Raw genomic sequence first — 22,619 nt, 5'->3', positions numbered from 1 at the left:
CCCCATAACCCCCCAAAAAGAGATCAGGGAAAGGGAAAATTGGGGGGAAAAAAGGAGATTTTGGTGCTGGTTTGGCCTCGGGATCTGCAGCCGGGATCCACCGGGGTTTCCAATGGGATTCTCAGGGGATCCAGCCTCGATTCCTGCTGGGATCCCCCGTTTTCCCAGGGATCAAACACCGATTCCTGTGAGATCTCCTCTTTCCCGGGGATCCACTCTCAATTCCCAGCAGGGCTCCCCCCTTTTCCAGGGGATCTGGGCTTGTGGGATCCCCCCTTTTCCAGGGGATCCACTCTCAAATCCCACAGGATCCCCCAGGATCGATCCCAGCAGGATTCCCACTCCCAGGATTCCTGGAACCCCTGCTCCTGGGGTAGATCCCAGCAGATCCTGGGGGGATCCCAGTGGATCCAGCAGGATTGCCACTCCTGGGATCCCCTGGATCCCCATCCCAGCAGGATCCCTGCTCCCAGGATCCCCAGGATCCGTCCCAGCAAGATCCCCAGGATCTCAGGGATCCCCGGTCTCATCGTCAGTCCCAGTGGATCCCAGCGGATCCAGCAGGATCCCCACTCCCAGGATCCCCTGTCAGCCCATCAGCTCCCAGCCAATACTGGGTGGATCCCAGCGGATCCCAGCAGGATTCCCAGGATCCCCGTTCCTGCTGTCAGTCCCGGTGGATCCCGGCCGATCCCGGCGGATCCCTCAGTCGGGTTTCCGGCCCAGCCTGTGGAAGACGCTGCGGGAGGAGCTGCTGACCTGGCCACACCCCCAGGCCCCGCCCCCCGAGCTGGACACGGCCCCGTCCTGCGCCGCCATCGCCGCCGTCGCCGCCGTTCCGGAACATTCCCGGCGCTTCTTGAGCACGCCGGCGTAGGGCAGCGCCTCGGGATCCGCCGGATCCCCCGCGCCGGGATCGGCCGCGGGGTCGGGGCCCTCCGGGGCGGCGCCCAGGCGGCTGAACACCCCCGAGGGCTGCGGGACAGGGCGAGAACGGATCACAGATGGCAGAGCCCTGAGGGGAGCCTGGATCCGGCACCACACCTGGATCCCCTGGATCCCTCCCCCCCGGGATCCTGCCTCCTCTGGATCCCCGTGATCCTTCTCTCCTTGGATCCCACTTCCCCTGGATCCTGATCCCTGGATTCCAGATCCTTTTCCCCCTGGATCCCACCTTCCCACCTCTCCTGGATCCTGGATCCTTCCCTCCATGGATCCCATCTCTCCTGGATCACTTTTTCCCTGGATCTTTTCTTCCCTAGATCCTGATCCCCGGATCCTGGACCCTGCACCATCCCTGGATCTTGTTTTCCCTTGGTCCCGTTCCTTCGGATCCAGGATCCCACCTCCCCTAGATCCCATCCTGCTTTGGATCCTTTTCTCCCTGGTTTCTGGATCCTTCCCTCCCTGGATCCCTTTCCCCCTGGATCCTGGATCTTGCTCTGGATCCTTTTCCCCCTGGATCCTGCACCACCCCTGGATCCGGACTCCTTTTCCCACTGGATCTTGCCTTCCCTGGATCCCATTCCTTTGGATTTCGGATCCTTCCCTCCGTGGATCCCACCTCTCGTAGATCCTTTTCCCCCTGGATCTTTTCTTCCCTGGATCCTGAACTACCCCTGGATCCCATCCTGCCCTGGATCCTTTTCCCCCTGGATCCTGTCCTGCCCTGGATCCTGTCCTGGATCCTGGATCCGGCACCACCCCTGGGTCCCTTGGATCCTCTTCCCCCTGGATCCCACCTCCCTTGGATCCTTCCCTCCCTGGATTCTGGATCCTTTTCCCTCTGGATTTTTTCTCCCTGGATCCTGATCCCTGCACTCCAGATCCTTTTTCCCCTGGATCTTGTCCTCTCTGGATCCCATTCCTTTGGATCCTGGACCCTGCACCACCCCTGGATCCTGGATCCTTCTCTCTCTGGATCCTGAACCACCCCTGGATCTTGTCCTTCCTAGGTCCTGATCCGTGGATTCCAGGTCCTTTTCCCCCCTAGACCCCACCTCCCCTGAATTCTAGATCCTTCCCTCCATGGATCCCACCTCTCCTGGATCACTTTTTCCCTGGATCTTTTCTTCCCTAGATCCTGCATCCTTTGGATCCTGCGCCACCCCTGGATCCCGCCTCTCCTGGATCCCGTCCTGCTCTGGATCCTTTTCCCCCTGGATTCTGGATCCCTCCCTACATGGATCCTGAGTCCTGCACCACCTCTGGATACGGGATCCTTCCCTCCCTGGGTTCCGTCCTGCTCTGGATTCTGTCCTACTCTGGATGCTGGATCCTTTTCCCCCTGGATCCTGCACCACCCTTGGATCTCGTCTTCCCTGGATCCTGGGGCTTCTTCCCCTGGATCCCATCTTGCTCTGGATCATTTTCTCCCTGGATCTTGGATCCTGCACCACCTCTGGATCCCACCCCTGTGGATCCTGGATCCTTTTCCCCCTGGATCTTGTCTTCCCTGGATTCTGAGTCCTTCCCTCCATGGATCCTTTTCTCCCTGGATCCTGTCCTGCTCTGGATCCTGGATCCGGCGCTACCCCTGGATCCTGGATCCTTCCTCCCATGGATCCTACATCTACAGGGTCCTTTTCCCCCTGGATCTTGTCCTCCCTTGATCCTGATCTCTGGATCCTGAATTCTTCCCTCCCCTGGATCCCACCTCCCCTGGATCCTTCTCTCCCCAGATCTTGTCCTCTCTGGATCCTGAATTCTGCATCTTTTTCTCTCTGGATCCTGATCCTTCCCTCCCTGGATCCTTCCCTCCCTGGATCCTAGATCCTTTCCCTGCTGGATCCTTCTCTTCCCTCAATCCTTCCCTTCCTGGGTCATTCTCCCCCTTGATCCTTTCCCTGCTGGATCGCTCCCTCCCCTGGATCCTTTTCCCTCTGAATCCGGATCCTTTTCCCCCTGAATCCTTCTCCCACTGGATCCTGATCCTTTCCCCCCTGGATCCCCCCCAGAGGATCCCAGCCCCCTCTCCAGCTCTCCCAGATTTCCCCATCAGAGCCCACCTGGATCCAGCTCCTCCCCCACACCAGATCCCACCCTCCTGATCCCCACCCCCACCCCAGATCCCCCCAGATCCCCCTGGATCCCTCCGGATCCCCTGGGATCCCCTCCTCTCACCTTGGCCCCGGCAGCTGCGGCCGCTTTGGCCTCGGCCCCGAGGCGCTCGAACACCGAGGGACGGCCCAGACCTGCGGAGTTTGGGGAGAAATTCAGGGATTTTGGGGAAAAAATGGGGGATTTAGGATCCAGGAAGGGAATCTTGGGATCGAGGAGGGGAAATTGGGGATCCAGGAGGGGACACTGGGATCTGGGAGGGGAATTTTGTGATCTGGGAGGGGGAATTTAGAATCCAGGAAGGGAAATTGGGGATCCAGGAGAGAAAATTCAGGATCCAGGAGGGGAAATTGGGGATCCGGTAGGGGAAACTGGGATCTGGGAGGGGAAATTTAGAATCCAGGAAGGGAAATTTGGGATCCAGGAAGAGAAACTGGGGATCCGGGAGGGGAAATTCAGGATCCAAGAAAGGAAAGCTCAGGATCCACCAGGGAAACCCAGGATCCATCAGAGAACCCCAGGATCCAGGAAGGGAAACTGGGGATCCAGGAGGGGAAATTGGGGGTCTGGGAGGAGAAATTAGGGATCTGGGAGGGGAAATTGGGATCTGGGAGGGGAAATTTAGGGATCCAGGGAGGTAACTTTGAGGATCCCAAAAGGGAAATTTGGAGATCTATCAGGGGAAATAAGGATCCACCCAGGAGCTCCAGGATCTATCAGGGACCCCCGAGATCCCCCGGGATCCCCCAGGCCGTACCTCGTGCGGCGTGCAGCCGGAGGATGTGGCGGCTGCGGGCCGTGGTGCCCTTGGGCAGCGAGATCACGTACTTGCCCTCGGCCTCGGCCGTCACCCGGCGCCGCTTGGGCACCGCCGGCGGGGCCTCGGCACCGGATCCGCCTGCGGAGGGAAAAAGGGATCCGGGGAGTGGGGATCCACTGGGATCTGGGGAGATCTGAGGGGATCTGGTCCTTCCTGGTTGGGCTGGGGTGACCCCAGTGCTCTCCAGCCCCCCTGGATTGATCTCAGCTCCCTCTGGATCGATCCTGGCTCTTCACTGATCACTCCGGATCGATCCCAGCCCGTCCGGATTGACCCCAGCTCCTCCCCGATCTCCTTGGATTGATCTCAGTTCCTCCCACATCTCTCTGGAGCGATCCCAGCTCCTCCCTGATCTGTTTGGATCAATCCCAGCTCCTCTGGATCGATGCCAGCTCCTTCCAACCCCTCTGGATCACTCCCAGCTGCTCCCTGATCACTCTGGATCAGTCACAGCCCCTCTGCATCAATCCCAGTTGCTCCCTGATCCCTCGGGATCAATCCCAGCTCCATCCTGATCCCTTTAGATCAACTCCAGCCCCTCCCTGATCCCTCTGGATCAACCCCAGCCCCTCTGGATTAATCCCAGTTCTTCCCTGATCCCTCTGGATGGATCCCAGCCCCTTTCAGATTCCTCTGGATCGACCCCGGCTCCTCCTGATCACTCTGGATCAACCCCAGCCCGTCTGGATGGATCCCAGCTCCTTCCAACCCCTCTGGATCGATCTCAGTTTCCTCTGGATCGATCCTGAATCCTCCCTGATCCCTTTAGATCAATCCCAGCTGCTGTGGATCACTTCCAGCTCTGCCCGGATCCCTTTGGATCCATCCCAGCCTCTCTGGATCACTCGATCCCCACTCCTTACCCTACCCCAGGCTCTCCAGCCCCACAGTGGATCCCTAAAAGATCCTGGGATCTTCTGGATGGGAAAAGCTTCATTTGAAGACCCCAGCCCCACAATGGATCCCTGAGGGATCCCCCCACTCCAAAAGGATATTTTGGATTTAAAGACCCCCATTTGGGAATCCCAATCCCACAGTGGATCCCCGAGTGATCCTGGAATCTTTTGGGTGGGAAAAACCTCATTTTGAGACGCTGGCCCCACAGCGGATCCCTGAGAGATCCTGGTACATTTTGGGTTCAAATCCCCCGTTTGGGAGTGGATCCCTGAGAGATCCCAGGATATTTTGGGTGGGAAAAGCCTCATTTGAAGACCCAGCCCCACAATGGATCCCTGAGGGATCATCTGACTTCAGGAGAATATTTTGGGTATAAAAATCCCCACTTGGGAATCCCAATCCCACAGCAGATCCCTGAGGGCTCCTCCGTTTTGTGGGAGACATTTTGGGTTTAAAAAGCCCCATTTGGAGACCGCAACCCCACAGCGGATCCCTGAGAGATCCCAGGATATTTTGGGTGAGAAAAGCCCGGTTTGGGAGCGGATCCCTGAGAGAACCTGGGACATTTTGGGTTCAAATCCCCCTGTTTGGTGCCCCCAGCCCCACAGTGGGTCCCTGAGGGATCCCCCATTTTGTGAGCCACGTTTTGGGCTCAAACCCCCCCGTCTGGGTCCCCCATGTCCCCCTTACCGGCGCCGTTGGGGACGGTGACGGAGATGCCGGCGCCGGGGGGGTTCCGGGGGGCGCCGCGGGGGGGGAGGGGCAGGGCGGGGTCCCGGCTCAGGCTCTTGGTGATCATCCTGCCCGCGGCGCCGCACGGAGCCCGCGCGGGATCCCGGTGATCCGGGGGATCCCTCTGAGCCCGTTTGTGATCCGGTGGATCCCTGTGAGCCCGTTTGTGATCCCGGTGATGATCCCGGTCAGGATCCCGGTCAGGATCCTGGTGGTGATCCCACTGGTGATCCCGGTGATCCAGTGGATCCCGCTGGGATCCCCCCGCAGCCTCGGGCTGCAGCGACTGCGAGGCCGCCCGGCACATCTCCTGTGGGAAACGGGGAAAATGGGAAAAATGGGGGAAAACCAGAAAAATGGGGAAAAAAGGGGGGGAAATTGGGGGGAAATGGGAAAATAGGGTAAAATGGGAGGAAAATGGGAAAAATTGGGAGAAAAAGGGGGGAAATGGAAAGAAATGAGGGAAAACGAGGAAAAATGGGCGGGGGAAATAAGAAAAATGGGGAAAAAAAGGGGGAAAAATGGGGGAAATTAGGGGGAGAAATGAGGAAAAAATGGGGAAAAAGGGGGAAAATTAGAGAAAAATATGGGGAAATGGGATAAAGGGGAAAAAATGGGTGGAAACGGGAAAAATTGGAAAAATGGGAGAAAACGGGGGAAAAACGAGGGGGAAAAGGGAAAAAATGGGGGGGGAAAAGAGAAAAATGGGGAAAACTGGGAAAAATGGGGAAAATGATGGGGGTAAATGGGAAGAAATGGAGAAATGGTAGAAAATGGGAAAAAATAGGGAAAAATGAGGAGAAATGGGGAAAAATGAGGGAGGAGAAATGGGAAAAAATGGGAAAAAACGGAGAAACAGTAGAAAAATGAGAAAAAGGGGGGAAATGGGAAAAAAGGGAAAAATTATAAAAATGGGGCAAAGAAGGGAGAAAATGAGGGGGAGAAATGGGGAAAAAATGGGGGGGAAAAAAGGGAAGAAAGTGGGGGGGAACGGGAGGGTTTGGGGGTTCCTGGATCCCAGTGGATCCCAGCAGATCCCAGTGGATCCCAGTGGATCCCGTACCTGCCTGTGCACCACCTTGGCGTGGCGCAGGATGGCGATGACGTCGCCCACCACGGTGATGCCCAACTCCTTCATCAGCTCCCTGGTCAGGTCCAGCAGCATGTTCTTGTGGATCCTGCGGGGGGAAGGGTGGGATCCACTGGGATCCACTCTGGGATCCACCGAAATCCACCCTGATTCGTTCAGTTCTATCTTAATCCGACTGAGATCCACCAGGATTCAAGTGAAATTTACCCCAGTTTCCCTGGGATCCACTCAGGGATCCACTGGGATCCACCCCAGATTCCCTCAGTTCTGCCTGGATCCACTGAAATTCACCCCAATTTCCCTGGGATCCACCCCCCATTCCCAGGGGTCTCTCCTCCCCCATTTTTAGGGGTTTCTCCCAGGGGTCTCTCCCCATTTTTGGGGCTCTTCCCCCATTCCCGGGGGTCTTCAGAGGGTCTCTCCCCCAATCCCAGGGGTCTCTTCCCCCCATTTTTGAGGGTCTCTCCCCCAGTTTTTGGGGGGGGTCTCTCTTCTCATTTTGGGGGGTCTCTTTCCCTCATTTTTGGGGGTTTCTCCCCCATTTTCAGAGTTCTCTCTCCCCATTTTCGGGGGTCTCTCTCCCGCCCATTTTTGGGGTCCTCTCCCCCCCACTTTTGGAGGTTTCTCCCCATTTTCAGGGGCCTCTCCCGGGGGTCTCTCTCCCCATTTCCAGGGGTCTCTGTCTCCATTTTGGGGATCTCTTTCCCCATTCCCAGGGGTCCCTCTCCCCCATTTTTGGGGGTCTCTTTTCCATTCTCGGGGTTCTCTCCCCCCCAGTTTTTGGGGGTCTCTCTCCTCTGATTTTCAGGGCTCTGTCCTGGGGATCTCTCCCCCATTCCCAGGGGTCTCTCTCCCCATTTTCGGGGCTCTCCCCATTTCAGGGGTCGTTCCCCTATTTTTGGGGGTCTCTGTCCCCATTTTTGGGGGTCTCTTTCCCCAATCCCAGGGGTCTCTTCCCCCCATTTTTGGGGGTCTCTGTCCCCATTTTGGGGGTCTCTGTCCCCACCTGTTGTCCACAAAGGCCACGGCGTAGCCCAGGGCGGGGCCTGGGGGGATCCCGGCGTCCTCGAAGAAACGGAGCCACTCCGAGGTGGCTGCAGAAAAATGGAGAAAAATATAGGAAATATGGGAAAAAATGGGGAAAAATGGGAAAAAATGGGAAAAATTGGGGAAAATGGGAAAAAATAGCAAAAAAAGGGGAAAAAAAAAGGGAAAAATGGGAAAAAAACCCAGGAAAAATAGGGAAAAAATGGGAAAAACGGGGAAAATGAACGGGGGGAAATGAGAGAAGAATGGGAAATAAAATGGGGAAAATGGGGGGGAAATGGGAAAAAAATGGGGGAAATGGGAAGAAATAAGAAAAAAACGGAGAAAAATAAGAAAATGAGGATAAATGGAGGAGGGAAATGGGGAAGAATTGGGGAAATTGGGCGAAAATGGGGAAAAAAGGTGGAAAAATTGGAAAAATGAGGGAAAATCGAAAAAAATGGGGGGAAAATTAGAAAAAAAAAAACGTGGAAAAACGTGAGGGAAATGGGAAAAATAGGTGAAAAGAGGAAAAACAAGTGAAAAATTGAGATAAATGAGGAAAAGATTGGCAAAAATGGAGGGAAATTAGAAAAAATTGTGAAAGATTGGGATAAATGGGGGGAAAATTGGAGAAAAATTGGGGAAAATGGTAAAAAGATTGTGAAAAATGGAGGGAAACTAAAAAATGAGGGGAAAAGAGGAAAACTGGGGAAAAATTTTGGGGGGCAAAAAATGTCATTGGTGGATTGGGAAAATGGAATTTGGGGAGGGGGAAATGGGTGAAAAAATGGGTGAAATATGGGATTAGGAGAGGAAAATATAGGATTTTGTAAAAAAAAAAAAAATTTAGAAGGAAAAAATGCAATTTTAGGGGGGGGAAATGGGATTTGGGGGAGGAAAAAATGAAATTTGGGGGCCAAAAAAGGGGATTTGGGGGAGGAAAAAAATGGGAATTTGGGGTGAAAAATTGGGATTGGGGGAGGGGATGGGGGGGAGGGGAATGGGCTCAGGAGGGGGAGGGGCAGCCCAGGGTGACTCAGGGTCATTCCAGGCGTTCCCAGCTGTCCCTGGATTAACGGGGTGGGGGAGGGGGTTGGGGAGGGATTTTGGGGGTCCAGCCTTCGCCAGGAGATTTTTAGGAGGTTTTTAAGGAATTTGGGGAATTTTGGATTTTTTTTTTTTTTTTTTTTTAATTCTGGGGTGTTTTACAGAAAATTTTAGAATTTTTGGGGTGGTTATGGTGAATTTTGGGGTCTTTAGCGGGTGGGGGGAATTTGGGGATGTTTCACAGGGAATTTTGGGGGTGTTCGGGGGAATTTTGGGGGTTTTTTGGGTCCATCCCTCACCCATGGTGCTGAGCTGGATTTGGCAGAGCCGGATCAGGCAGGAACGATCTGGGGGGGATCAGGGGGGTTTTTAAGGGGCTCCCCCACATCCCCCCCACCCAGAGACCCCCCCAAACCCCCCCTCAATATCCCTTTCCCCTCAGACCCCCTCATTTCCCTCTTCCTGATCCCCTAAAAACCCCCTGACCCCCCCAGACCCCTCCTCAATGTCCATTTCCCCTCAGACCCCCCCTTTTCCCTCCTCCTGATCCCCCTAAAATCCCCCAGACCCCCCTAAACTTCTCAGACCCTTCCTGACCCCCTTTCCCCTCAGCCCCCTCCTCAATCTCCATTTCCCCTCAGACCCCCCCTTTTCCCTCCTCCTGATCCCCCTAAAAACCCCCAGATCCCCCCAGACCCTTCCTGACCCCCCCTTTGCCCTCAGATCCTTCCTCAATTTCCATTTCCCCTGAGACCCCCCCCCATTTTCCTCCTCCGGACCCCCCCTTTCCCTTCAGACCCCCCCAAACCCCTCAGACCCCTCCCCATTTTCCCTTTCCCCTCACGCTCCCGCCTCAGATCTCCCAGACCCCCAAAACCCCTCAGACCCCTCCTCAAACTCCATTTCCCCTCAGACTCTCCCCCCTTTTCCCTCCTCCGGACCCCCCCTTTCCCCTCACACCCCCCACATTTTCCCCTTCCCTTCCTGATCCCCCCCAAACCCCCCAGATCCCCCCTAGACCCTTCAGACCTTCCTGAGCCCCCATTTCCTCCCGGACCCCTGCTCAATCTCCTTGGGATCGCCCCTTTCCCCTCAGACCCCTCCCCATTCTCCCTTTCCCCTCACGATCCCCCGCTCAGATCTCCCAGACCCCTTTTCCCCTCAGATTCCTCCCCATTCCCCCTCATTCCCTTCCTGATCCTCACTTCCCCCTCAGACCCCTCCCCATTTTCCCTTTCCCCTCACGTTTCCCCCTCAGGTCCCCCAAACTCCTCAGACCCCTTTTCCCCTCAGATCCCTCCACATTTCCCCTCAGACCCTCTCAGACCCCCCCAAACCCCTCATTCCCTTCCTGATCCCCACTTTCCCCTCAGACCCGTCCCCATTTTCCCCCAAACCCCCCGGCCCCTCCCCCATTCCCCCTCACCTCCCCTCGCCCCATCCCGGGGCCCCTCACGGGACGCGCCGGAAGTGACGTCAGGCGCGGCCGGAGGGGGCGGGGCCGGGCCGAGGAGGGCGCCCCCCAGCGGACGGAGCGTGAGGGCGGCGCTGGACGGTACCAAGGGGAGACAGAGGGGGGGACGGGGCGGGTGGGGAGCGACCGCGAAACGGCCCCAAAATCGCCCCAAAAACCACCCAAAAACTGTCCCGAAACGGCCCAAAAGCCGTCCCGTAACTGCCGGGAAACCGCCCCAAAAACTGCCCCAGAGAGGCTCTAAAACTGCCCAAAAACCACCAAAAACCTGTCCCAAAACTGCCACGAAACTGCCCCAGAACTGTCCAAAACCTGTCCCAAAACTGTCCCAAAACCTGCCCCAAAACTGTCCCAAAACCGCGACGGAGCTGCCCCAGAACGACCCCAAAACTGTCCCAAAACCGCCCCAGAAACTGTCCCAAAACCGCCTCAGAAGTCCCACAAGATCGCCCCAGAAACTGTCCCGAAACTGTCCGAAAATCTGCTCCAAACTGCCCCAAATTCTGCTCCAAAACTGCCTCAAAACCGCCCCAAAATCTGCTCCTAAACTGCCTCAAAATTGCCCCAGAAACTGTCCCGAAACGGTCCGAAAATCTGCTTCAAAACTGCCTCAAAAGCTCCCCAAAACTACCTCAAAACTGCTCCAAAACAGGTCCAAAAATGCCCCAGAAATCCCCCCAAAATGGCTCAAAACCTGCCCTAAACCCAGCCTGAACCCAGCCCTAAATGTGTCTCTAAATTGGCCCTAAATGTGTCCCGAATGTGTCCCCAAACCTGCCCTAAATGTTCTCTAAACTGCTCCTAAATTTGTCCCAAACCAGCCTGAAAACAGACCCCAAACTGGCCCTAAATGTGTCCCCAAAGTGACCCTAAATTTGTCCCCAAAAGGGCCCCTAATGTGGTTCAAAATTGACCCCAAATTTGCCCCAAACAGCCCTAAAAAGGCCCCAAATGCACCCCAAAACTGACCCTAAATCGGCCCCAAATGCCCCAAAACTGATCCTAAAACGGCCCCAAATGCCCCAAAACTGACCCTAAAACGGCCCCAAATGCCCCAAAACTGACCCTAAATCGGCCCCAAATGCACCCCAAAACTGACCCTAAATCGGCCCCAAATGCACCCAAAACTGACCCTAAATCGGCCCCAAATGCCCCAAAACTGACCCTAAAATGGCCCCAAATGCCCCAAAACTGACCCTAAAACGGCCCCAAATACACCCAAAACTGACCCTAAAACGGCCCCAAATACACCCAAAACTGACCCTAAAATGGCCCCAAATACACCCAAAACTGACCCTAAAACGGCCCCAAATGCCCCAAAACTGACCCTAAATCGGCCCCAAATACACCCAAAACTGACCCTAAAATGGCCCCAAATGCCCCAAAACTGATCCTAAAACGGCCCCAAATGCCCCAAAACTGACCCTAAAATGGCCCCAAATGCCCCAAAACTGACCCTAAAATGGCCCCAAATGCCCCAAAACTGACCCTAAAATGGCCCCAAACCTCCCTGATCCCGTCCTGGCCCTGCCCCGAATTTGGGGTCCCCTCCCTGCCCCGGGGGGGCCCAGCCCCAATTTTGGGCTGGGGGAGGTCCCTTCCCTCCCATCCCCTCCCATTTGGGATCCCGGCGATTTTCGGGGTCTCCTCTGAACCCCCCGGGGATTTTTGGGGTCCTGAACCCCCCCCCGCGGGGATTTTTGGGGATTTTTGGGGTCCCTCCCCCGCCCCTGCACCCCCAAACCCCCAAATTCCCTCAGGGGGTGAATCCGGATTTTCCTGTTCCAGCCTCGCGCCGGGATGGGGCTGAGCGGAGCCTACAAGCAGGTACGGCTGGGGACACCCCAAAAAAACCCCAAATTTGGGGCTCCCGGGGCACCCCAAAACCCAAATCAGGGGGGTTCCGTTCCCCAAACCCCAAATTTGGGCGTCCTGGGGCACCCCAAAACCCAAACTGGGCTGGGGACACCCCAAAAATCTGAATTTGGGACACCCCAAAACCCAAACTGGGCTGGGGACACCCCAAAAATCTGAATTCGGGACTCCCCAAAACCCAAATTGGGCCAATTCTCTCCCCAAACCCCAAATTTGGGGGTCCCAAATCTCTTAATTTGGGGTCACCGAGCCCCCAAATCCCCACATTTTGGGGCTCCCCGCACCCCAAACTCCCACAGGGACCCCCTGGAAATTTTTGGGGGATCCTGGGAATTTTTGGGAGAATCTTGGGAATTTTGGGGGACCCTGGGAATATTTTGGGGCGATCCTGGGAATTTGGGGAATTCTGGGGATTTGGGGGGGGGATCCTGGGGATTTTGGGGGGATGCTGGGGATTTTGGGGGTTCCTTCAACCTCATCCCCCCCAATTTTGGGGTCTCACCCCCCAATTTTGGGGTCCTTCCCCCCTAATGTTGGGGTCTCCCTCCCAATTTTGGGGTCTCACCCCCCCCCCCAATTTTGGGGTCTCTCTCCCCCAATTTTGGGGTCCTTGCCCCCCAATGTTGGTGTCTCCCTTCCCCAATTTTTGGGTCTCATCCCCCAAATTTTGGGGTCCCCACCCCCTAATGTTGGGGTCTCCCTTCCCCAATTTTGGGGTCTCCTTCCCCCAATTTTGGGATCTCATCCCCCAAATTTTGGGGTCTCCCCCAATTTTGGAGTCCCCACCCCCCAGTTTCGGGGTCTTATCCCCCCAATTTTGGTGTCTCATCCCCCCAATTTTGGGGTCCTTTCCCCCCCAATTTTGGGGTCTCATCCCCCCAATTTTGGGGTCCTTTCCCCCCCAATTTTGGGGTCTCATCCCCCCAATTTTGGGGTCTCACCCCCCCAATTTTGGGGTCCTTCCCCCCCAATTTTGGGGTCTCACCGCCCCCCAATTTTTGGGTCTCATCCCCCCAATTTTGGGGTCTCATCCCCCCAATTTCGGGGTCTCATCCCCCCAATTTTGGGGTCTCCTTCCCCCCCAATTTTGGGGTCTCATCCCCCCAATTTTAGGGTCTCCCCCAATTTTGGAGTCCCCACCCCCCCAATTTCGGGGTCTTATCCCCCCAATTTTGGTGTCTCATCCCCCCAATTTTGGGGTCTCCCTCCCCCAATTTTGGGGTCGTTCCCCCCCAATTTTGGGGTCTCACCCCCCCAATTTCGGGGTCTCACCCCCCCAATTTTGGTGTCTCATCCCCCCAATTTTGGGGTCTCCCTCCCCCAATTTTGGTGTCTCATCCCCCCAATTTTGGGGTCTCACCCCCCCAATTTCGGGGTCTCACCCCCCCAATTTTGGGGTCCTTCCCCCAGCTGGACCCTCCGGACCCCCGGGAGTCGCCGCCCCCCAAGGTACCCCCAGCCCCCCCCACCCCCTTCCCTGCACCCTGGATGGGATGAAAACCCCAAAATTCACCAAAACCCCCCCGATTTTGGGGTGTGTCCCCCCCAAACCCTCAGCGCCCCCACGGCCCCGCGCTCTTCGTCCTCCTGTCCCTCCTCTTCCTCCTCACCTTCCTCCTCCTCCTGCACCTGCGCCACCGCGGGGGTGACGCCGATGTCACCTGTGGGGACACCTGCAGGTAAGGCTGCCTTGGGGGTGAGGGGACCCCAAAACCCCCCGAAAACCCCCCAAAAACCTCCCAAGAACCCCTAAAAACCCCCCAAAACCCCCCAAAACCCCCCAAAAACCCCCCAAAAACCTCCCAAGAACCCCTAAAAACCCCTCAGGGCCCCCCAAAAAAACCCTCCAGGACCCCACAAAACTCCCCAGGACTGCCCAAAAACCGCTCAGGACCCCCCAAAAAACCCCTCAGAGTCCCCCCAAAAAAAACCCCAGGACCCCTCAAAAATCCCCCCAGGACACCCCAAAGCTCCGCAGAACCACCAAAAACCTCCCCAGGACCCCCAAAAAACCCCTCAGGACCCCCCAGAAAACTTCCCAGGACCCCCAAAAAACCCCTCAGGACCCCCCAGAAAACTTCCCAGGACCCCCCAAAACCCCTCAGAAGCCCCCCAAAACCCCCATGACATCTCAAAAACTCCCCAGGACCCCCCAAAACCCCCCATGACCCCTAAAACCCCCCCAGGACCCCCCCAAAAAAAACTCCTCAGGACATCCAAAATCCCCCAGGACCCCTCAAAACTCCACAGGATCCCCCAAATCCGCCCAGGACCCCCCAAAACCCTCTAGGACCACCCCAAAAAACCCTCAGGATCCCCCCAAAACTCCACAGGACGCCACAAAACCCCTCGAAAACCTCTAGGACTGCCCAAAAAAAACCCCAGAATCCCCCCAAAACCCTCCAAAAAACCCCCAAAAAGCCCCAGGACCCCCCAAAACCCCCCCAGGACTCCCCAAAACCCCCCACGATCACCCCAAAATCCCTCCAGGACCTCTCAAAAAAACCCCAAGGCCTCCCAAAACCCCCCACGACTCTTCAAAACCCTCTAGGACTGCCCAAAAAAACCCCCAGAATCCCCCCACAAAACCCCAAAAAACCTCAGGACTCCCCAAAAAACCTCCAAAAACCCACCACGACCCCCCCAAAAAACCCAGAATTCCTCCAAAACCCCCCAAAAAAACCCCATGATCTCCCCAAAACACCCTAGGACCCCTCACAAAAACCTCAAGGCCCCCCGAAACCCTCCACGATTCTTCAAAACCCTCTAGGACTGCCCGAAAAAAAAAAACGCAGAATCACCCCAAAAACCCCCAAAAAAACCCCAGGACCCCCCAAAAAACCCAGAATCCCCCTCAAAACCCCCAGGACCCCCCAAAACCCCCCAGGACCCCCCAAAAACCCCCCAGGACTCCCAAAAACCCCCCAGGACTCCCAAAAGACTCCCATGACCCCTCAAAACCCTCTAGGACTGCCCAAAAAAAACCGCCAGAATCCTCCAAAAAACCCCCAAAAAAACCCCAGGCCCCCCCAAAAATCCCCTCAGGACCCCCCAAAAACCCCCCAAGACTCCCCAAAAACCCCCCAGGACCCCCCAAAAACCCCCCAGGACTCCCAAAAGACTCCCACCACTTCTCAAAACCCTCTAGGACTGCCCAAAAAAACCCCCAGAATCACCCCAAAACCCTCCAAAAAAAAACCAGGACCCCCCCAAAACCCCAGAATCCCCCCAAACGCCCCCAGGACCCCCCAAAGCCCCCAAATCCCGCAGCATCGTGCTGGTGGAGAGCATCCCCGAGGGGCTGGCCCTGGGCACCGTGCCCGGCCCCAGCACCTTCGAGGCGTGGATGGAGCTGCTGGCCCGGGCCAGGCACAGCGTGGACATCGCCTCCTTCTACTGGACCCTGACCAACCACGACACCCGGACACACGAGCCCAGCGCTGAGCAGGTGGCAACACAATCTTTACCCTTTTTCCCCCCTTTTTTCCTGTTTTTTTTTTTCTTTTTTCACATTTTTGCCTATTTTTTACACATTTTTTGCCTATTTTTACCCAATTTTTTGCCCATTTTTTCCTTTTTTTACCCATGTTTTGCTCCTTTTTTTCCCCTTTTTTTCCCATTTTTTGCCCACATTTTTTTCTTTTTTTTTTTTTTTTTCCATTTTTTCCCATTTTTTGCCCTCATTTCCTCCCCATTTTTCTCTGCTCTCAGGGTGAGCAGCTCCTGGCAGCCCTGCAGCAGCTGCCAGCCCACGATTTCCCCATTTCCCCATTTTTTCCCAATTCCCCCATTTTTCCCAATTTTCCCCATTTCCCAATTTCCCCCATTTCCCAATTTCCCCCATTTTCCCCATTCCCACATCCCCCCCCTTTTCCCCATTTTCCCAATTCCCCCATTTTTCCCCATTCCCACCCTCAGGGTGAGCGTCTCCTGGCGGTGCTGCAGCAGCTGCCATCCCACGATTTCCCCATTTTTCCCAATTTCCCCATTTTTCCCAATTTCTCCATTTCCTCCATTTCCCCTTTTTTTCCAATTTCCCCGTTTTTCCCCCATTCTGGCAGGGTGAGCGTCTCCTGGCAGCCCTGCAGCAGCTGCCATCCCGCGGCGTGGCCGTGCGCGTTGCGGTCAGCGCGCCCTCGCCCACCGCGCCCCTGGACGACCTCCAAGCCCTGGAGCGCAGCGGTGAGCGGGGACTCGGGGTCACCCCCCGAATTTGGGGGTCACGGTGGGTCTGGGGGCTCAGGTGGGTCTGGGGGTCCCGGTAGGTCTGGGGGTCCCAGTGGGTCTGGGGGCTCAGGTGGGTTTGGGGGCTCAGGTGGGTCTGGGGGCTCAGGTGGGTCTGGGGGGCTCAGGTGGGTCTGAGGGCTCAGGTGGGTCTGGGGGCTCAGGTGGGTCTGGGGGTCCCAGTGGGTCCGGGGGCTCAAGTGGGTCTGGGGGCTCAGGTGGGTCTGGGGGCTCAGGTGGGTCTGGGGGCTCAGGTGGGTGACCGCGGTGCCGCAGGTGCGGCCGTGCGCGCCGTGGACCTGCCGCGGCTGACGGGCGGCGTGCTGCACACCAAGTTCTGGCTGGTGGACGGCGCCCATCTCTACATCGGCAGCGCCAACATGGACTGGAGGGCCCTGACGCAGGTGGGTCACGACGGCGGCGGGGATGAACCTGATGGATGGCGCCAAACCCAACGGGGTTGGTGTGGAACCCAACGGGGTTGGTGCGGAACCCAACGGGGTTGACCCCAAACCCGATGGAAGGTGCCGAACCCAATGGGATTGGTGCCAAATGCAATGGGGTTGACCCCAAATCCAACGGGATTGGTGTGGAACCCAATGGGGTTGGTGTCAAGCCCAATGGATGGTGCCAAACCCAACGGGGTTGGTGCCGAACCCAGCGGGTTTGGTGTGGAACCCAACGGAATTGGTGTAGAACACAATGGATGGTGTCAAACCCAATGGGGTTGGTGTCAAGGCCAATGGATGGTGTCAAACCCAATGGGGTTGGTGTGGGACCCAGTGGGGTTGGCCCCAAACCCAGTGGATGGTGGCAAAACCAGTGGGACTGGTGCCAAACCCAACATGGATGATCCCAAACTTGGCCCAAACCCAATGATTTGATCCCAAACCCAATGAGCTTGACCCCAAACCCAATGAGCTCGACCCAAACCCAATGACTTGACCCAAACCCAACACGGACAGTGCCAAACCCAATGGAATTGGTGCCAAACCCAACATGGATGATCCCAAACCCAATGGCTTCACCCAAACCCAATGACTTGGCCCAAACCCAATGAGCTTGACCCCAAACCCAACATGGATGATCCCAAACCCAATGCGCTTGACCCAAACCCGACATAGATGATCCCAAACCCAATGAGCTTGACCCAAGCCTAACACGGGCGGTGCCAAACCCACCAGCTGGCACTCAACCCAATGGGATTGGCACCCCCAATCCCACCCCCGGTGCCGTCCCAAACCCCGTCCATCGGGGAGGGACAACGACGCCGTCCCAACGCGCCCCCGGTGCCGTCCCGCGCCGCAGGTGAAGGAGCTCGGAGCCGCCATCTACAACTGCAGCTGCCTGGCCAAGGATTTGGGTAAAATCTTCGAGGCCTACTGGTCACTCGGCGTCCCCGACGCGTCCATCCCGGCGCCGTGGCCGGACAACTTCTCCACCTCCATCAACCTGGAGACGCCGCTGGAGATGACGCTCAACGGCACCGAGGCCGCCGTCTTCTTCTCGGTAGGTGCCGTGCTGGGGGTCATCATGGTGGGGGTCACCATGCTGGGGTCAAACCCACCGTGGGTCAAACCCACCATGGGTCAAACCAACCATGGGTCACCACACCAGGGTCAAACCCACCCTGATGTCACCATTCTGGGGTCAAACCCACTGTGGATCAAACCAACCATGGGTCACCACACTGGGGTCAAACCCACCGTGGGTCACCACACCAGGGTCAAACCCACCCTGATGTCACCATGCTGGGGTCAAACCCACCATGGGTCAAACCAACCATGGGTCAAACCAACCATGGGTCACCACACTGGGGTGGTGACCATGGGTCCCACACCATGGGTCAAACCCACCATGGGTCAAACACCAAGGATCACCAACACAGAGGGTTGACACCAAGGGTCAAACCCACCATGGGTCAAACCCACCATGGGTCAAATCCACCATGGGTCACCACACCGAGGTCAAACCCACCATGGGTCAAACCCACTGAGGTCAAACCCACTGAGGTCAAACCAACCATGGGTCACCACATTGAGGTCACCACACTGGGGTCACCACACCAAGGTCAAACCCACCCTGATGTCACCACACTGAGGTTAGCACACCATGGGTCAAACCCACCGTGGGTCACCACACCAAGATCCAACCCACCAAGGTCAAACCCACCCTGATGTCACCACACTGGGGTTCACCATGCCAGGGTCAAACCAAGCGTAGATCAAACCCACCATGGGCTAAACCAGCTGTGGGTCAAACCCACTCTGATGTCATCACACTGGGGTCACCACACCAAGGTCAAACCCACCATGGGTCACCACACCAAGGTCAAACCCACCAAGGTCAAACCCACCATGGGTCACCACACCAAGGTCAAACCCACCAAGGTCAAACCCACCATGGGTCACCACACCGGGGGCACCACACCAAGGTCAAACCCACCATGGTCACCACATTGGGGTCACCACACTGGGGTCACCACACCAAGGTCAAACCCACCATGGGTCAAACCCACCAAGGTCAAACCCACCATGGTCACCACATTGGGGTCACCACACCGGGGGTACCATACCAAGGTCAAACCCACCATGGGTCAAACCCACCAAGGTCACCACACCAAGATCCAACCCACCAAGGTCAAACCCACCATGGGTCACCACACCGGGGGCACCACACCAAGGTCAAACCCACCAAGGTCAAACCCACCATGGTCACCACACGGGTTACCATGCCAGAGTCAAACCCACCATGGGTCAAACCCACCAAGGTCACGACACCAAGGTCCAACCAACCAAGGTCAAACCCACCATGGGTCACCACACCGGGGGCACCACAGCAAGGTCCAACCCACCAAGGTCAAACCCACCCTGATGTCGCCACACCGAGGTCCAAGCCCCCGCGTTTCCCTGTCCCCGCAGAGCTCTCCTCCCGCTCTCTGCGCCGCCGGCCGCACTCCGGACCTGGCCGCTCTGCTGTCGGCGATCGACGGCGCCGAGTCGTGGGTGGACGTGGCCGTGATGAGCTACGTGGTCAGCACGGAGTTCTCGCGGCCCGAGCGCTTCTGGCCGGCCATCGACGAGCGGCTGCGGCGCGCCGTGGTGGAGCGCGGGGTGCGGCTGCGGCTGCTGGCCGGCTGCTGGCCCCACAGCCGCCCCAGCATGTTCCCCTTCCTGCGCTCCCTGGCCGCGCTGGCCGACAACCGCACCCGCTACGGCGTGCACGTGGTGCGTGACGGCGGGGGTGGCGGCGGGGTGGCAGTCTCTTCAAAGGGTGGCATTTTCCCCCATCTTTCCCCAATTTTTCCCCAATTTTTCCCTAATTTTTCCTCAATCTTTCCCCAATTTTTCCCCAATTTTTCCCCATTTTTCCTCAATTTTTCCCCATTTTTCCTCAATTTTTCCTCATTTTTCCCCTAATTTTTCCCCAATTTTTCCCTAATTTTCCCCCATTTTTCCTCAATTTTCCCCATTTTTCCCTAATTTTTCCCCAATTTTTCCCCATTTTTTCCTGATTTTTCCCCATTTTTTCCCATTTTCCCCTAATTTCCCATTTTTCCCCTAATTTTTCCCCAATTTATCCCTAATTTTTCCCTATTTTTCCTCAATTTTTCCCCAATTTTTCCCTAATTTTTCCCCAATTTTTCCCCATTTTTCCCAATTTTTCCCCATTTTTCCCAATTTTTCCCCATTTTTTCCCATTTTCCCCAATTTCTCCCCATTTTCTCAAAATTTTCCTCGATTTTTTTCCCCATTTTCCCCATTTTTTTCCCAATTTTTCCCCTCTTTCCCCCCCATTTTTCTTCAATTTTTCCCCATTTCCCGCCATTTCCCACCATTTTCCTCCATTTCTCCCCATTCCCACGCTCAGGGGGTGACAGTCCTTTTAAAGGCTGACACTGCTCTCAGGGGGGGTGGCAGTTCCATTAAAGGGTGGCATTTTCCCCAATTTTCCCCCCCATTTCCCCCCAAATTTTTCCCCATTTTCCCCCAAAATTTTCCTCATTTTCCCCAAATTTCACCATTTTCCCCAATTTCCCCCCATTTTCGCTAATTTTTCCCCATTTTCCTCGATTTTTCCCCCCATTCTCCCCCAATTTTTCCTCCGTTTCCCCCAATATTTTCCCCATTTTTCCCATTTTTCCCCCATTTCCCCCCATTTTCCTCCCCATTCCCACCCTCTGGGTGGTGCCAGTGACATCAGGGGGGTGGCAGGCCCTTTAAAGAGTGACCTTTTTTTTCCCATTTTCCCCAATTTTCCCCCCATTTTCCCCAATTTTTCCCCAATTTCCCCCATTTTCCCCCAATTTTTCCTCCATTGTCCTCCCCTTTCCCAGTCTCAGGGGGTGACAGTCCCCTCAGGGGGGGGACGGTGCCTCAAGGTGGTGACAATGCCCTCAGGGGTGTGACAGTCCCTCTGGGGAGGTGACAGTCCCCTCAGCGAAGGTCACAGTCCCTTTTGGGGGCTGACAATCCCCTCAGGGATGGTGACAGTCCCCTCAGGGATGGTGACAATCCCCTCAGGGATGGTGACAGTCCCCTCAGGTGTGACAATCCCCTCAGGGATGGTGACAGTCCCTTTGAGGGGTGACAGTCCCCTCAGGGATGGTGACAGTCCCTCCAGGTGGTGACAGTCCCCTCAGGGATGGTGACAGTCCCTCAGGGGTGTGACAATCCCCTCAGGGATGGTGACAGTCCCTTTGAGGGGTGACAGTCCCTCAGGGGGATGGTGACAGTCCCCTCAGGGATGGTGACAGTCCATCAAGGTGGTGACAGTCCCCTCAGGGATGGTGACAGTCCCTCAGGGGGATGGTGACAATCCCCTCAGGGATGGTGACAGTCCCTTTGAGGGGTGACAGTCCCCTCAGGGATGGTGACAGTCCCTCAGGGGTGTGACAATCCCCTCAGGGATGGTGACAGTCCCTTTGAGGGGTGACAGTCCCTCAGGGGGATGGTGACAGTCCCCTCAGGGATGGTGACAGTCCCCTCAGGGATGGTGACAGTCCCCTCAGAGGTGACATTCCTGTCCCCACGTCAGCGCCTGTTCGTGGTCCCGTCCAGCGCGGCCCAGAGCCGCATCCCCTTCGCCCGCGTCAGCCACACCAAGTACATGGTGACGGACCAGGCCGCCTACGTGGGTCAGTTTGGGGGTGATTTGGGGGTTTTGGGGCTTTTTTGGGGCGATTTGTGCCGTTTGGGGGTGATTTGAGGTGTTACGGGGCGTTTGGAGGTGCTTTGGAGCGTTAGGGGGGTGATTTGGGGTTGTTATAGGGCTTTTTGGGGTATTTTGGGGTTGTTATAGGGTGTTAATGGGGTGTTTTGGGGTATTTTGGGGGTGGTTTGGGAGTATTTTGGGCCATTTTTTTGTGATTTGGGACGTTTTGGGGTATTTTGGGGTGATTTGGGTCGTTGTAGGGCTTGTAAGGGCATGTTAGAGGTGTTTTGGGGTGTTTTAGGGCATTTATGGGTATTTTGGCGCAATTAGGGAGGTTTTGGGGTGTTTTGAGGTGTTTGGGGGCTTTTTTTGGAGTATTTTGGGGTGGTTTTGGGGCATTTTGGAGTGGTTTTGTGGTACATTGGGGTGTTTGGGGGCATTTTGGAGCATTTAGGGGTATTTGGGGGTGTTTTGGGCATTTGGGGGGTGTATTAGGGTATTTTGGGATATCTTGGTAGTGTTTGGGGGCATTTTGGGGTGGTTTTGTGGTACTGTGGGATGGTTTTGTGGCATTTTGGTGCATTTGGGTGCGTTTTGGTGGCCTTTTGAGGCACTTTGGGGTGGTTTTGTGGTATTTTTGGGACATTTTGGTGCATTTTGGTGGTGTTTTGGGGCATTTTGGGGTGGGTTTGGGTACTATGGGACATTTTGGATTTTTTTTCTGAGGCACTTTGGGGTGGTTTGATGGCATTTTGGGTGCATTTGGGTGCGTTTTGGTGGCGTTTTGGGGCACTTTGTGGTGGCTTTGTGGCATTTTGATGCATTTTGGTGGTGTTTTGGGGCGTTTTGACGCATTTTTGAGCTGGCTTTGTCGTCAATCCCTCCCGTTTTCCCCGATCGCCCTCAGGCACCTCCAACTGGTCCGGGGATTACTTCGAGCGCACGGCGGGCGCGGCGCTGGTGGTGGCGCAGCCCGGGCCGGGCTCGGGCTCGTTCCGGGAGCGGCTCCGGGCCGCGTTCGAGCGCGATTGGAGCTCCGAGTACAGCTTCGACATCGGCGACCCCCGGGGCTGGGCCGGGCGCTGCGGGCCCCGGTAGCGCCGGGGGAACCCGCGGGGAGCGGCGGCTTTGGGGCGGAAAATACCAGAAATGGGGTTTGTGGAGGTGGTGCGGTGTGGTGTGTGTTTATTGGAGCCCCAAAACAATTCCTGGACACC

General features: G+C 56.3%; 2 protein-coding genes across 2 annotated transcripts; one reads left to right on the top strand and one right to left on the bottom strand.

Moving 5' to 3' along the window:
- Positions 1-669: 669 nt before the first annotated feature.
- Positions 670-10,140, bottom strand: C35H19orf47 (chromosome 35 C19orf47 homolog). The gene is made up of 8 exons (XM_058822809.1): positions 10,102-10,140; positions 8,975-9,022; positions 7,606-7,693; positions 6,573-6,687; positions 5,468-5,819; positions 3,818-3,958; positions 3,124-3,194; positions 670-975 (listed from the first exon to the last, which is right to left on the bottom strand). Exons 2-8 carry the CDS (start codon positions 8,976-8,978, stop codon positions 706-708), a joined length of 1,041 nt encoding a protein of 346 aa, XP_058678792.1. The 5' UTR covers positions 8,979-9,022; positions 10,102-10,140; the 3' UTR covers positions 670-705.
- PLD3 (phospholipase D family member 3) lies at positions 10,034-22,546 on the top strand. The gene is made up of 11 exons (XM_058822808.1): positions 10,034-10,230; positions 11,938-11,976; positions 13,435-13,473; positions 13,582-13,703; positions 15,295-15,472; positions 16,086-16,206; positions 16,525-16,652; positions 17,557-17,757; positions 19,170-19,475; positions 21,286-21,385; positions 22,310-22,546. The coding sequence occupies exons 2-11, from the start codon at positions 11,950-11,952 to the stop codon at positions 22,498-22,500; spliced, it is 1,413 nt and encodes a 470-aa protein (XP_058678791.1). The 5' UTR covers positions 10,034-10,230; positions 11,938-11,949; the 3' UTR covers positions 22,501-22,546.
- The last annotated feature ends 73 nt before the right edge of the window (positions 22,547-22,619 follow it).

Source organism: Ammospiza caudacuta, chromosome 35, assembly GCF_027887145.1.
Source record: "Ammospiza caudacuta isolate bAmmCau1 chromosome 35, bAmmCau1.pri, whole genome shotgun sequence".
NCBI classification, from domain to species: domain Eukaryota; kingdom Metazoa; phylum Chordata; class Aves; order Passeriformes; family Passerellidae; genus Ammospiza; species Ammospiza caudacuta.
This window is presented reverse-complemented; position numbering and strand designations above follow the sequence as displayed.